Genomic DNA, 13182 nt, shown 5'->3' on the forward strand with positions numbered 1-13182 from the left:
TTCAAAATTTCCTACAAATAAATTTGCCTGGTGACGCAATTCTAAATCTATAAATCGAGAATGGTTGCGTTATCTGCAAAAAAAAACTCTTTTAAAAGAAGATTACACGTAAACGAAGACCTAAAACTAAGCAGTCATTTATTCATTTTTCCTACGTATTGGCAGTTGTTGGCTTCAAAACAACAAACAAACCTCTAGGGTTAATTTTAACGTGTTTTTATTCTTCACGCTCCATTCAACTTCTCACCCCAACTCGTTAAGTGTGTGTATAAGAGCTCAAAAGTCGAGAGGAGAGGAAGTGCGTACAGCATTCACGCTTCTCATATTAAGTACTTCTTTGCGAAGGCCAGGAAAACAAAGAAAGAAAAAAATACGTCTGAATCTTTGCCCACGTTGGAAGCCTCTTCTACTGGTTCGAACAAAGATTGTATTAGAGTTATACGTAAGAAGTATTACCTCAAACCACTAGGTGTTTATATGACCAAATTTATTCTAAATCAGCAAAAACTTTAACAATCATTATTTTTAAATAAATATGTTTTTTTTTTATATATACAAACAGTCCAAAAGAGCATAAAAATACTAATTCTAAATCAGCTCAAACTTCAATCATCTTTATTTTTAATTAAAGATATTTTTTGATATATTTATTTACCCTTTTGACCAAAATTCATGAGTATTTCGAAATCACACTCACAAATTTTAACAACTAAAACTAAAAGTTCTTTACAATTTATAATTTTATAATTATGAAAAATTAAACATTTTAAAAAACAACAAATTAAAAAAAAGACTTTAATTAATGTTATAATGGAAAATTAAATTTATTTCATAATTATTTTCAAATAATACCACTGTACGACGTCGAACATGTATGACAGAGAAGTTTTCGAACCGAACTGGGACGCTAAATAAACTCACTCTCTTTGGGTTTAGTAAAACAAACTTTGTCGACAAAAGCGGTTGCTGTGAGTTGATTGACTCTTCTTAGTGAAGCGTAAAATTCTGAATAGTTCTTTATTTAATTGCAGATACTCGAAATTGTAATTTCACCAAGGCATCTATAGAAAAAGAACAAGAAGATGTGCAAGTGCCTAGCCGGAAACGTAGCCTGTTGGTAAGTTCTATAAATTAAATAAGCATCATAAATACATATATGGTATCTTGGAAACTGTAAATAAGCAAGATATTCAAGTATACAGAATCATTTACGTATTTTTGTAGAGTACCATTTATAAAACGGGGGGAAATGGCTCAAGAAATATAAATAGATTGGGGATTTGTGAGTAAGTCAGCGAGTAAGATAAGAAAGTGTGCAACCACCTGATAACTTAGGTTTCCTCATATTTACATACATATATGTTTGAATCCTATAAACAGTCCTATAAATAATGCCCAGTACTTGTACTATTTATATACTAAGAGGGCGCGTAAAGAGAGCAATGTAATTTTAAAGCGGAAGCAGAATTCAGAGAAAACTGGAAATCGTCTGTGCAAATTCTCACTTGCAACTCTTATACATGTCGGTTTGCCCTCACACAGGTTTCCATATCACAAATGAAAACAATGAAAGCAGGTAAACAAACCGCATGAGAGTCCGAACTCAGATCCATTCTACCTGGAAGTATTTCCACTTTCGTTGGTGTATCATCCCATACATACAACTGGCAGAATAAATTACTTAATTGTCTATGGTATCATACGCATATTTGCTGTGAAAAATATACGTACATGGCATGCAACATGGTATCCACAGAAGACTACTTATTATTATTCCAGCTCACGCTTCCCTAAGGCACTTATTTAAGTGTATGCATATATGTACATACATATATACATTCATATTCGCGCACAGTGACCACAATTGAAAAATTCCATATCTGCGTATATATTAGATACAAACAAAAAATGTGGTCATGTCTAGTAGAATTTCGAACTACAGTGGCACTATGCGACGCATTAGTTTCTATATGTACCATCTGGCTCCAGAAAGTCCTGGCTCCATCGAGGCGCGACGGAATTATTCCCTTAATACATATCTACCCCCAGGAATCTCCCCGCCCCAGTGGTTTGGCCAACAACCGGCAGCTTGTCGCCGGTTTCGCATTTCCGTAGGAATGCCAGCTCTTGGCCCTCGAAACGTAGTTGTACCTCTCTGCTGGGGTGGAAATTTAATCTACGAATGTTATTTGGGGTGCAATTTTATTAGACACAACTTTTCATGCGTAATTAATTCGGAAGGATTGCATCATTTTATATTTTGTTAGAAGACTTTTTTTCAACTATCGAGGCTAATAATGGCTAACTATGGTTATGGTTATGACCACTTAAAAATTATTTTAATATTTACTACAAAACAACACAAAGAAAACATATAAACACATTTTGAATATTTAGTCCAACATAAAGCAAACACATGCTTTGCGATTTATAAACGACATGCTTTTGGTGATCTCATTTGATGAAATAATATATATATATAATAATATATATAATAAATCATAGCTCTAAAATGTGTCAATAAATAATTTATATACTCAATTTAATTTTAGTTACGAATTATTATCTTTTCAGCTGCTTCAACTGTGCGCTTAGTGTGCTCATTTCAGTCATCAGTACATTTCTGGTGGTCATCATTGTAGTCGGATTGGCCGTCTACTTTATTTACTACTACGAAAAGGAGGATGATGTTACCAAGCTCACAAATAAAGTTACCGATAACTTCCAGTCAGGATTGGATAAAATCAAGGATGCCCTAAGCAAATAAAATTAAGAACGGATGGTAAAAACGAAATCTGCATAAAAAATTTGTCTAAGACTGTAAAAAAATTTACTTTCAGATAAGTTTACATAAAAATATGTTCCAAGCTTTGCATAATTCCATTGAACCAGATTAATTGCCACCAATTTACACAATCAAACACCGCCGGAGCCTTTTAGAGGAAGATAATTGTTAAACTTTTTCAGTAACGGTACAAATAATTATTACACCCTCTAAATATTATTGAGAATCTCCCACGTACAGAAAGTTTCAATACAAAACAATTTTATAATTATATATTTATGATGTCTAAATAAAAATTACTTTCTAAAAAAATGTTTTACAATAAAAATAAAAAAGGGAGAAACGTAGGCCTTAAACAAATATTTTATTAGATTGTTCCTATTACAGCTAACCTCTGCAGTTATTTTTAATATCAATGAAGTTAATCAAATATATTTCGGTATTTGATGAAATTTTAAATCATATTTCAATTAATACAATTAGATGAAGAGTTAAAAAAAAATTACTTCTGCCTAAGCTGACGGGGCATACAAACAAAATTGAAACACCATCCTTATTTCCCATCAGATCGAAATGTCCAAAGTTGAATTATTTTCATTTTAAGCCCTGGCAGATTAAAAAATTATCGTCTGGTCAGCCGCGTTTTTGTAGATGTTTGATAATGTTTAAAACCCCCTGAACCTAAAATGACCGAATAAAGATGTGCACTAATGATGCCTATCCACAACTTTTATGTTATGATTCGTCAATGTCTTCTTCTTCACGTAACAAACATTTTTTCAACAATATATCAAGTCCTGGTTTTAAATAAAATATTTCAAGCTAATTCCACTTTTCACTTTAAATCGTTTAACTCGAAATCGATTTGCGTTCACAATTTGAATGACTTACATGATTTTAGTTCATTTAGATTACTTCCCAATTCATCAAAATAATGGATGAAAGATTTAATAATAACTCTGAATATTTATTTTTCGCATTTTAAGATACACCGAAAATTAAATTGCAACTACCAAGTAATAGTTTTTGCAGAGCAGTCCTGTATAAGCATTTTCAGAAAACAAAGAATTAGAAAAACTAGCTTATTAAAATAAATAATAGCAACTTTAAAATGCTTTTACAAAAAAAGCACGGGCGATTGGAAAATTATTAATTCCTTATATTTTTTATAAACAACATATTTATTAACTATTACAAATATGAACTTTTCGTACTAGTTATAGTAAAAACCTCTACTGCTAAACTCAAGCAAAAATTGTGTAAACAACCAAACGGAAGTCTTTCAATAGAGTAAAAAAGTTACTGATAAGAATATTATTTGACCTCTGCATAACAAAATTCCCACAGAGCCGGGCCAAATGTATAAATCTAAGTATCCAATACACTTTCACGTGGGCCCTGCAATCCGAAAACAGTCCCTCCGCCCAGCGAGCAATGTCCAATAAAATCGATATATTCAGAACCATTTTGAAGCCATCGACTCGATGAACTTCTACCAGGCTCCCATAAAGTACAGAAGTGCTGCCAATCGTTCGACAACTTCGATTGGATCCAAATCAGCCCCTTCATCGCTCCGAAATGGAAACCCAACACGACGGGGGAGTGGGAAGTTCAACATGGTGGAGCGTTGGAAACCCACCATGCAGGGGAAATGGGAGCTCATCACAAAGGACTGACACCATTTTTTGGCCGTCTGGTAACGCCCAAAATAAAACGGTCAGATATACATATATGGGAAGGATATAAAATGACAAAGAAATACAATACTTTGCTTTGGAGTTTTATGCCCTTTAACTTAACAAACATTTTTAAATTAAGAGTGTGACCGACTGCATGGAATTGAATAATACGGAATCACAATAACGCCTTAAAGTCATACAAATAAGGAATAAAGAAAAACCCTCAGTAGTACTGCTTTAAAAAAAAATAAAAACAATCCTAGGTGGATGGAATGTGAGATGGCTTTTAATGACGACTACGAGCACCCAGATAGTCTAGAATATATACTCGAATCTGTTTTGATGCCAAACGATGATAGTTTAGAATTTAAACATTTGGCGGAAGAATACAATTCTGTTCTTCTTAACCAATGTTCCTGCCATGGAGACTGCGAAAAAAGCGAGATCTGTCCACATGGAAGTCAATACGAAAACGCAACGGTGGGCAGGGAACTGCTTCTTAAGAAATTCTCAAAGCCCGTCGTCGAATGCAATGATCTTTGCAAGTGCAGTAAAAACACCTGCTCCAATCGCCTTGTGCAGTATGGACCAAGGAAAAATCTGGAAATATTTGATTCTCCCGTATACGGATCCAAAGGACTCCGCACTAAGGAAAAAATTCTACGCGGCGCTTTCATTTGTGAATATGCCGGAGAACTTTTGACCACATCCGAGGCCACAAGACGCTTGAAGATTAATGAAGAACTTGGCTGCATGAACTATGTCCTGGTTCTAAATGAATACACCAGCGAACAGAAGCAACAGGTGACCATTGTGGATCCTTCTAGGCGTGGTAACATAGGACGCTACCTAAACCATAGCTGTGAGCCAAACTGTCAAATAGCAGCTGTACGAATAGACTGTCCCTTGCCGAAAATAGGTGAGTTTTATTGCTAGTTGTACTCCGATTCCTGGAGTTAACGAATCTTTATGCCTAGGTATTTTTGCAGCACGAGATATTCCGGCCTGGGAGGAGTTGTGCTTTCATTACGGCGGAGAGGGGCAGTACAAAAAGGTAAATGACGGAAAGACTTGCCTCTGCGCTGCTGCAACTTGCACGGGATTCATGCCGAACACTGAAATCGGGGAGTAAATAAATTAACTAATGCTTATGTTGAATAAGTCAATGTAGATACTTGCCAATCAGAGTTTATTTAGCACTTGGTTTTCCAGAGGCGGCAGTTTTTCCTGTATCCATTGCTCAAGATCCTTAAGTGAGGCGGTTTTTAGTTCGTGCAGGGTGTTTCTAAGTGGGTGGAAAGTGCCCTTGACGCCTAGTTTTTTAAGTGCTTCGAAGGTCTCCAGGCCCCAATCTTTTGGTACTAGAGTATCCCGTTCTCCGTGGAACATTCGCAGCTCCGGCAATTCAGTAGCTTTACTACTCTCCAGGGAATCGTAGACAACAGAACCGCGATTCAGGAACGAGGAGTGCGCAAATACACCTGCCAGACTGGGCCTCAAGTGGTATGCCGTGTGCAGGGCCACGGCTCCGCCCATGGAGAACCCGCCCACGATGATCCTGCCCAGCGGAATTCCACTGGCCACCTCCTCGTCGATTAGCTGGTTAACCGCATCGTAGCACTGTGACAAGCTTTTCTTGTTCTCCGGCGCGGCAATGTTCACGGACCTGCGGTCAAACCAGACGTTAAATAGTTCCCCGTCCAGCGGGGTGTACTTCTGCAGCGGAGCCGTCGGATAAAGGATTTTTATGTGCGGGTATTCTAGGTCGCGTCCGAGGAGGAAGCGCACCCATTCCAGAACATTGGGACCGGTGTCGCCGGATCCGTGAAAAAAGATCACGGAGGCGGTGTGTTTCCCTGTGGCATTTACCGTCTTCAAGGCCAGATTCATATTTAGTTAACCTTTGGTTGATAATTAATTGCACGATAGAAGGAAAATCAAAGGGCAGGAGTGTGACCAGCTTTAAAAATTCAAATAAAACACATGTGTTATCAGCAGCTGGCAACAATTTTGATTTCCATTTCTTTCCTTTTTTTGTCTGTTGTACTTATTCAGCCGTCAATAAATGCCCTTTTAAACCTTGAGTATGTTTTATTTATTGTTTTATTTTCTCAAATTTCTTTTATAAAATTATTTTGTACTATTTGCTTGTAAACAAACCCAGCTGACTTAGAAGTGTGACCGTATTTTAGGTATTATAAGAAGACTGACCAAAATCTAGTTAAACTATACCGCCAGATAAAATTTAAAAAACAAACCTAAAAACTAAATAATATTAGTTTTAGATTATTTTAATGAAGTTCTTAAATTTTGAATCTAAACTTTTGACCATCCGGTAACTCCTCAATTCACAGATGTTCACAGATGCGTTTTCCAACACTCGTCCGTTTACCTCAAAGAGGAAGAGGATAAAAAAATCGGAGTGGCAAGTGAAGTGGCAAAATAAATAAATAAAGTTGTGAGTAGCCGAAATAAACCATAAAATCTATAAACAAAACAATGAAAATCAAGTGCCTTACATTAAAATACATTTTGTATGTACCAACACACCTTTTATTTACTAGAGGCAGTGAATTTAACTTCTAGTGAAAACTTCAATGAAACAAAGGGAGAAATTTACGGTTTATATACGTGTTTATATACAGCCTCTGTGAAAACGAATTGAGCTGTCGAGATCCCTGGTGATTGCAGTAATCTCTTACAACTAAGTTTATTAATTAATCACAATGGCCTTCCTTGCGTTCCATTTTCATGGCCTCCATCAGCTGTTTGGCACATGGCAGTGCGTGTGTGTATGTAAATAGTAAATAGAGTGCGTGGGAGGGGGACAGGGAGTGGAATGTGAGTAATATTTGTTTATGTGGAAGCAAAGTTCAACGGTACCTCCACACACACACTCCCACCAGTCGTGCTGATTACGCTATTTGTTTTCACCTACACAAATCCGTCCGAATATGTGAATGTGTATAAGGTTTTGCCTCCTCACCATGATTCGGCACTAATTTGCCCAGTTTTTGCCTTTATCATTAATTTACCAACAAACCCAGCGTAATTTTACGCGGAAATTTTAAAACCCCTTTTTGATAAACGATAGTTCAATACTACCGCAGCTGGAGATTCTTAAGTGCGTGTAATTCAATGGATTACAGAAATTAGATTGCTAGGGGAAGCCCCTTTATACGCTGAAAAGCTGATTGAGATAAAACAAAGGAAAGAGAAGGTACTTCATAGTCGCCGAATATTCCCAATTTCTGCCACCTCAAGATCAATGTAATTTTCATTTTATAGTGTAATATTTCTGATAATAGTATTATTAATGTACATATATACATAAGATAATAATTTTCTGAGTTTAAAAAATATGTGGTTTTTTGTCAGTTTTGGGAAAGTAAAGTCATGACATGATTCTTAGATATTTATTGCCATGATTCGATTGCTTGGTAACAGTGATTAATCAGATATACCAATGCCATACATACAAATTTGAAGGTTTATAGGTTTCACTTACTTAAAAAAATGAATCGATTGAGTATTAGAGACAAACATAAATTTACTATAAATATTTTCTCGAATCTATATTATTTTCTTTCATAAATATTTAATAGAATTATGATATTAAGTAGATTTTAAGAAATATGCATAACTTTTGTTCTTTGATTGTATTAAGTCGTAGATTTTGTATGGACTTTGAACAGATTTAAGCTATCTGTTTAGCAAAACGAAATTCCTAAATGCTTGAATGACGCGCGTAAAATTTTCAAGAACGATGCGTAGACGCACATCTACCCTACAAAATAATTGAATGGGAACATACAACTTTTGGAAAATCATGATCCCCTTAAAAAACTGCTGGGCAGGTTAGGTATTTCTCGCCTCAAATCATGAAAGACAGTTGCTAACCAAAGGTACTGATTTGTGAACATCATCGTTACGAACCAAAAACACTCGTAAGCCGTGCGTTCATTGATGGTACAATTTTTATCGCCATAACAAGGAGTATTCACATGTAAGCAAGGGTCGCAAAGAACCGAGTCACATGTAAGCATGATAGCGCTCTTTGGGACGCTCCGCTCCATCCGCCAGATTAGTCTCTGTGGGCGAACGAACCACCGCCCGGCATTCAGTTGACGGGCTCTCTCCACGGCGCACGCATGATCGCCGGAGCGGATTCGCGGAGCAGCAGCTGATCGTGCGCTTTCATTTTCTGTGTGAAAAGACATTGTGGCTTTGTTCGCGAATCGGCATTATCACGAGTGAGAAGTGTTGACATACATATCTCTGATTTTAGCAACAATATCTTGTGAACTATACTTAATTCTGCCAAAATGCAAACCCAAATGCAATCCCCAATGCAGTACGAGAGTCACATCTCCGATATACCCACCCACAAAATCTACTCCCGCCGCCCAGAAGGTTCGTCTTTTTTTTAGTTTTGTTTTGGATTTTACGATGGGTCTACAGTTCAATTCTCAACCAGTTTGCAAGATAATTTTGTTACTTGGACTTTTGGGGAAAAAAAAACCACTGATCATGACAGTGCACATTGTGAATCAAGTTCTCTGGCGGGTCCCACACTCTAAAACAGCCCACAATGATTGGCGAAAATGTTTGAAACGTTTGTAGATTGCTTTACAGTGAAATCACCAAAAGCCGAACGTGCATTAATTTCAGTTGCTTTGCTAGATTCGCGCATGTGTCGAGTTGAATATTAAGAGACACTTGAATGTCGTTTTGGATATTACCGTACAAGATAACAGTACGAAGGAACTGGTTTTGTGGTGAGAATACAAAACCCGGTTGATAGTTAGTACTTTATAGTGCCCGCTCGAAAGAGTGTACTCGAAACAGTAAATATAGTGTTGGCTTGTTAAGGTTTGATCTTAAAAGCTCTTTATATAAACATGCCAAATTGCTTTAATCTTATCATGATTTGGAACTTATAAAACTTCAATCATAAACTATTCGAAACTTCTGAAAATAAAATGATTTCAAAAATAAATTAAATAATACCATAAACTTCTAGAACTCATTAAAGGCTTTTTCGTATCTCATCGTTTAGCTATCTTAGATATGCATAAACAAAAACGTCATCTCACACTGGGACGATTTCTTTAAAGTGCCATCTTGTATTTTTTTTGCAAATTCATAGCAGATTAGATAATATAATAGAATATATAGCCTAAGCTGATTGGCGATCTATTTGCGATGTATGGGTACAAGGGTTATAGGGCTCAGCTGTAAAGTGTGTGTGTTTATTACTAAAAGTAAGAGGTTTAGTGTTTTTATTTAATTTGTACTTGTACGTATTAAAACATAGTGCCAGTGAAGTTTGATGGTATCTTATATAAATATACTTTAAACAAATTGTTTGAAGATAAAAATGTTTTCATTAGTTCAATTGCAAATAAATTAAAACAATATATCCTAATTGATTTAGTAATAACAAAACTTTCTTGGCTTTTCAGAGGCTGAGATGAACAGCACATCGGAAAGTTGTTCCATCTCGTCATCATGCGGCGGTCGGTTCGGATCGGTGCACTCGACCTTAGATGACCACGATGCTACGGACGACGACATGACCTTCTGCATGTCCAACTACCCCAAGGAGGCCCTGAAGATGATGTTCATGATGCGGTCGCACGGCATGCTGACGGACGTTGTGCTCGAGGTGAAGAAGGAGCTATTTCCTGCCCATAAGGTTGTGCTGTCCGCCGCATCGCCCTATTTCAAGGCCATGTTCACGGGCGGCCTCAAGGAGTCGGAAATGTCGCGCGTCCAGCTCCAGGGGGTAAGTTTAGCTTAAGCGCGACCCTCAATTGGTTGGTTTAATGGATGAACAGTTCGTCCTTTTCGCTCTTTCAGGTGTGTCCCACGGCCATGTCTCGCATCCTGTACTTCATGTACACCGGCCAGATTCGAGTGACTGAGGTGACGGTGTGCCAACTCCTGCCCGCGGCCACCATGTTCCAAGTGCCAAACGTAATCGATGCCTGCTGTGCCTTCCTAGAGCGCCAATTGGACCCCACCAATGCCATTGGTATCGCCAACTTTGCCGAGCAGCACGGCTGTGTGGAACTGCAAAAGAAGGCGAATATTTTTATTGAGCGGAATTTTACCCAGGTAAGTTGTCTTCCCTCGAATCATTTGTAAAAGGTTGCAGCTGTTGAGTTTCTTTAGGTGTGCCAAGAGGAGGAGTTCCTCCAACTTTCAGCCTATCAGTTGATAGCCCTGATCCGCAGAGATGAACTGAATGTGCAGGAGGAGCGAGAGGTCTACAATGCTGTCCTAAAGTGGGTTAAATACGACGAGGACAATCGACACTGCAAAATGGAACATATTCTGGGCGCCGTGCGTTGCCAGTTCCTGACGCCCAACTTTCTCAAGGAGCAGATGAAAAACTGCGATGTTCTGCGAAAGGTGCCCGCTTGCCGGGAGTATTTGGCCAAAATCTTTAAGGACTTAACGCTGCACAAGTGTCCAGGTGTAAAAGAACGGACACCCAACACCACTCGCATGATATTCGTGGCTGGCGGCTTCTTCCGGCATTCATTAGACATTCTGGAGGCCTACAATGTGGACGATAAGACTTGGACGACACTGCCAAATCTGCGAATTCCAAGATCCGGCCTTGGTGCCGCCTTTCTCAAGGGCAAGTTCTACGCGGTTGGAGGCAGAAATAACAACATTGGCTCCTCCTACGACTCGGATTGGGTGGATCGGTATAGTACCGTCAGTGAAACGTGGCGTCCCTGCTCTCCGATGTCCGTGCCCCGCCATCGAGTGGGCGTGGCCGTTATGGACGAGTTAATGTACGCCGTGGGCGGATCTGCGGGCATGGAGTATCACAACACTGTGGAATAGTAAGTAATCTTCCTCAATGAAAAAGGGTATTCGATATTTGTATTCATTTTTTTTTTAATATAATTTTCTTAAGGGCAAAGAAGCACTTTTTTTTGTAGTTTTGAAACTAGTTATTTTAAATTATCTCGCTGTCCTTTATCTTTGATAACTTTTGTGAAGTAAACTTGACAACGAGGGACAAGAAATTTATTTTTCAGACATTTTTAATCTATAACCAAAAAACCCATACAAATCTAGCAATAATACAAATTATTTAACTTTAATTTAATTAAGTACATATAATCTTTTACAGCTACGACCCGGAACTCGATCGCTGGACCCTCGTGCAGCCAATGCACGCTAAACGTTTGGGTGTCGGGGTGGTGGTGGTCAATCGCCTGCTCTATGCCATCGGAGGTTTCGATGGAAATGAGCGTCTGGGTAGCGTGGAGTGCTACCATCCCGAGAACAATGAGTGGAGTTTCCTTCCGCCTTTGCAAACGGGTCGCAGTGGAGCGGGTAAGCATGAATGGCCCTCCTGTTATCTCCACATCGACTATAATACGATTTAATTACAATCAGGTGTGGCTGCAATCAACCAGTACATCTACGTGGTAGGGGGTTTTGATGGAACCCGACAACTAGCTACAGTGGAGCGCTATGATACCGAAAACGATACCTGGGACATGGTGGCGCCAATCCAAATCGCACGTAGTGCTCTCTCGCTGACACCGCTGGACGGAAAGCTGTACGCAATTGGTGGATTTGACGGCAACAATTTCCTGTCCATCGTTGAGGTCTACGATCCGCGAACGAACACCTGGACGAAAGGAACGCCACTAAAATCGGGACGATCTGGCCATGCTTCTGCTGTTATCTATCAGCCAGCTTGCACCACTACGTTAATGGACTTCGAAGAGAGCGAGACACCCCAGACGGATGGAAGTAATGATGGTGGCGCGGATGCAAAAACATCACAAAATCCGTACGGCGGTGGAAGTCCGCATTATCCCGGAATCGCGCCTAACATGCAGTTCCACACCTCATTCGGAATGAGCGGCTGCAAAAATTGTGACTCCGAAGTAGATGTGAAGTCAGAAATTCCGGCAGAAGGACATAATTTTCAAATTCCCGCCATCAATTCGGAGGAGCTTGCCAATCCGAATTGCCCCTGGTCCAAAATGCAGAATAAATTTCGAAGAACTCCACCCTTATCTTTTACGGAAAGGGATGACAAAAAATTAAAGGCTCCACATAAATTCGATAAAGCACGAAAAACATGTTTACTTACCACCGCTGCGAAAGTGATCCACAACCACATTGAAGGTCGTCTCCGAAAACTAACTACAGCCACATGACAATACGAATCCGAGCCTAAAGCTTAGCCACAACCAAAAACATCATTCATTGTACAAAGCCTGTTCGCGTCCCATAGAATTCCATGTTGAGAAGCAGCATTCCATTAAAATCTAGCATCATTTGTATATGTATATTGTGTACGCTAGGTGATATTTAGTCAAACAGTTTTATGGCATCCATAACATTAACTGGCGCTCGTTAGCCCATTTAAAAAAGAGTGATTAGGGTTAATAGTTGATTAGTGAAAGGAAAGTGTCGTTTTTTATGTATTTCGTAGGTCCATACTGATAACTTACGTATTGTACTTTTTTAGAGTAGGTTTATCAAAGGAATTATGTGCATTCATAGTAATTTATAAGAAAACGCAATTAATTTAAGAGAAATTATAATAAAAAAAAACATTTACAAAAATGATGTAATTGGACCGTTGGTACGATTTGTGAATTATTACTTTCATTTGGCTTAGATATAGATATTTACAAACAAAAAAAAGTTATCTTACGTAAGAAAAAAGCAATT

General features: G+C 38.4%; 4 protein-coding genes across 6 annotated transcripts; 3 read left to right on the forward strand and 1 right to left on the reverse strand.

Moving 5' to 3' along the window:
• Positions 1 to 881: 881 nt before the first annotated feature.
• On the forward strand, positions 882 to 3097 carry LOC108148212 (protein midgut expression 1). The gene is made up of 4 exons (XM_017275121.2): positions 882 to 968; positions 1032 to 1117; positions 2575 to 2782; positions 2841 to 3097. Exons 2-3 carry the CDS (start codon positions 1083 to 1085, stop codon positions 2765 to 2767), a joined length of 228 nt encoding a protein of 75 aa, XP_017130610.1. The 5' UTR covers positions 882 to 968; positions 1032 to 1082; the 3' UTR covers positions 2768 to 2782; positions 2841 to 3097.
• A 1279-nt stretch (positions 3098 to 4376) lies between these two features.
• Positions 4377 to 5596, forward strand: LOC108148197 (probable histone-lysine N-methyltransferase set-23). The gene is made up of 2 exons (XM_017275102.2): positions 4377 to 5383; positions 5442 to 5596. The coding sequence occupies exons 1-2, from the start codon at positions 4732 to 4734 to the stop codon at positions 5594 to 5596; spliced, it is 807 nt and encodes a 268-aa protein (XP_017130591.1). The 5' UTR covers positions 4377 to 4731.
• On the reverse strand, positions 5371 to 6431 carry LOC108148414 (lysophospholipase-like protein 1). The gene is made up of 2 exons (XM_017275454.2): positions 5644 to 6431; positions 5371 to 5579 (listed from the first exon to the last, which is right to left on the reverse strand). Exon 1 carries the CDS (start codon positions 6352 to 6354, stop codon positions 5647 to 5649), a length of 708 nt encoding a protein of 235 aa, XP_017130943.1. The 5' UTR covers positions 6355 to 6431; the 3' UTR covers positions 5371 to 5579; positions 5644 to 5646.
• Positions 6432 to 6847: 416 nt separating this feature from the next.
• LOC108148268 (kelch-like ECH-associated protein 1B) lies at positions 6848 to 13077 on the forward strand. Of its 3 annotated transcripts, none has more exons than XM_017275222.1 (6): positions 6848 to 6922; positions 9930 to 10252; positions 10327 to 10584; positions 10642 to 11324; positions 11618 to 11823; positions 11887 to 13077. In XM_017275222.1, exons 2-6 carry the CDS (start codon positions 9938 to 9940, stop codon positions 12660 to 12662), a joined length of 2238 nt encoding a protein of 745 aa, XP_017130711.1. In that variant the 5' UTR covers positions 6848 to 6922; positions 9930 to 9937; the 3' UTR covers positions 12663 to 13077. The 3 variants fall into 3 exon arrangements, with proteins under 3 accessions (XP_017130711.1, XP_017130710.1, XP_017130712.1); XM_017275221.2 differs by lacking the exon at positions 6848 to 6922 and adding an exon at positions 8586 to 8877; XM_017275223.2 differs by lacking the exon at positions 6848 to 6922 and having other exon boundaries at positions 10169 to 10252; positions 10305 to 10584.
• The last annotated feature ends 105 nt before the right edge of the window (positions 13078 to 13182 follow it).

The sequence above is a fragment of the Drosophila elegans genome, unplaced genomic scaffold (assembly GCF_018152505.1).
Source record: "Drosophila elegans isolate 14027-0461.03 unplaced genomic scaffold, ASM1815250v1 contig_476, whole genome shotgun sequence".
Taxonomy (NCBI): Eukaryota; Metazoa; Arthropoda; class Insecta; order Diptera; family Drosophilidae; genus Drosophila; species Drosophila elegans.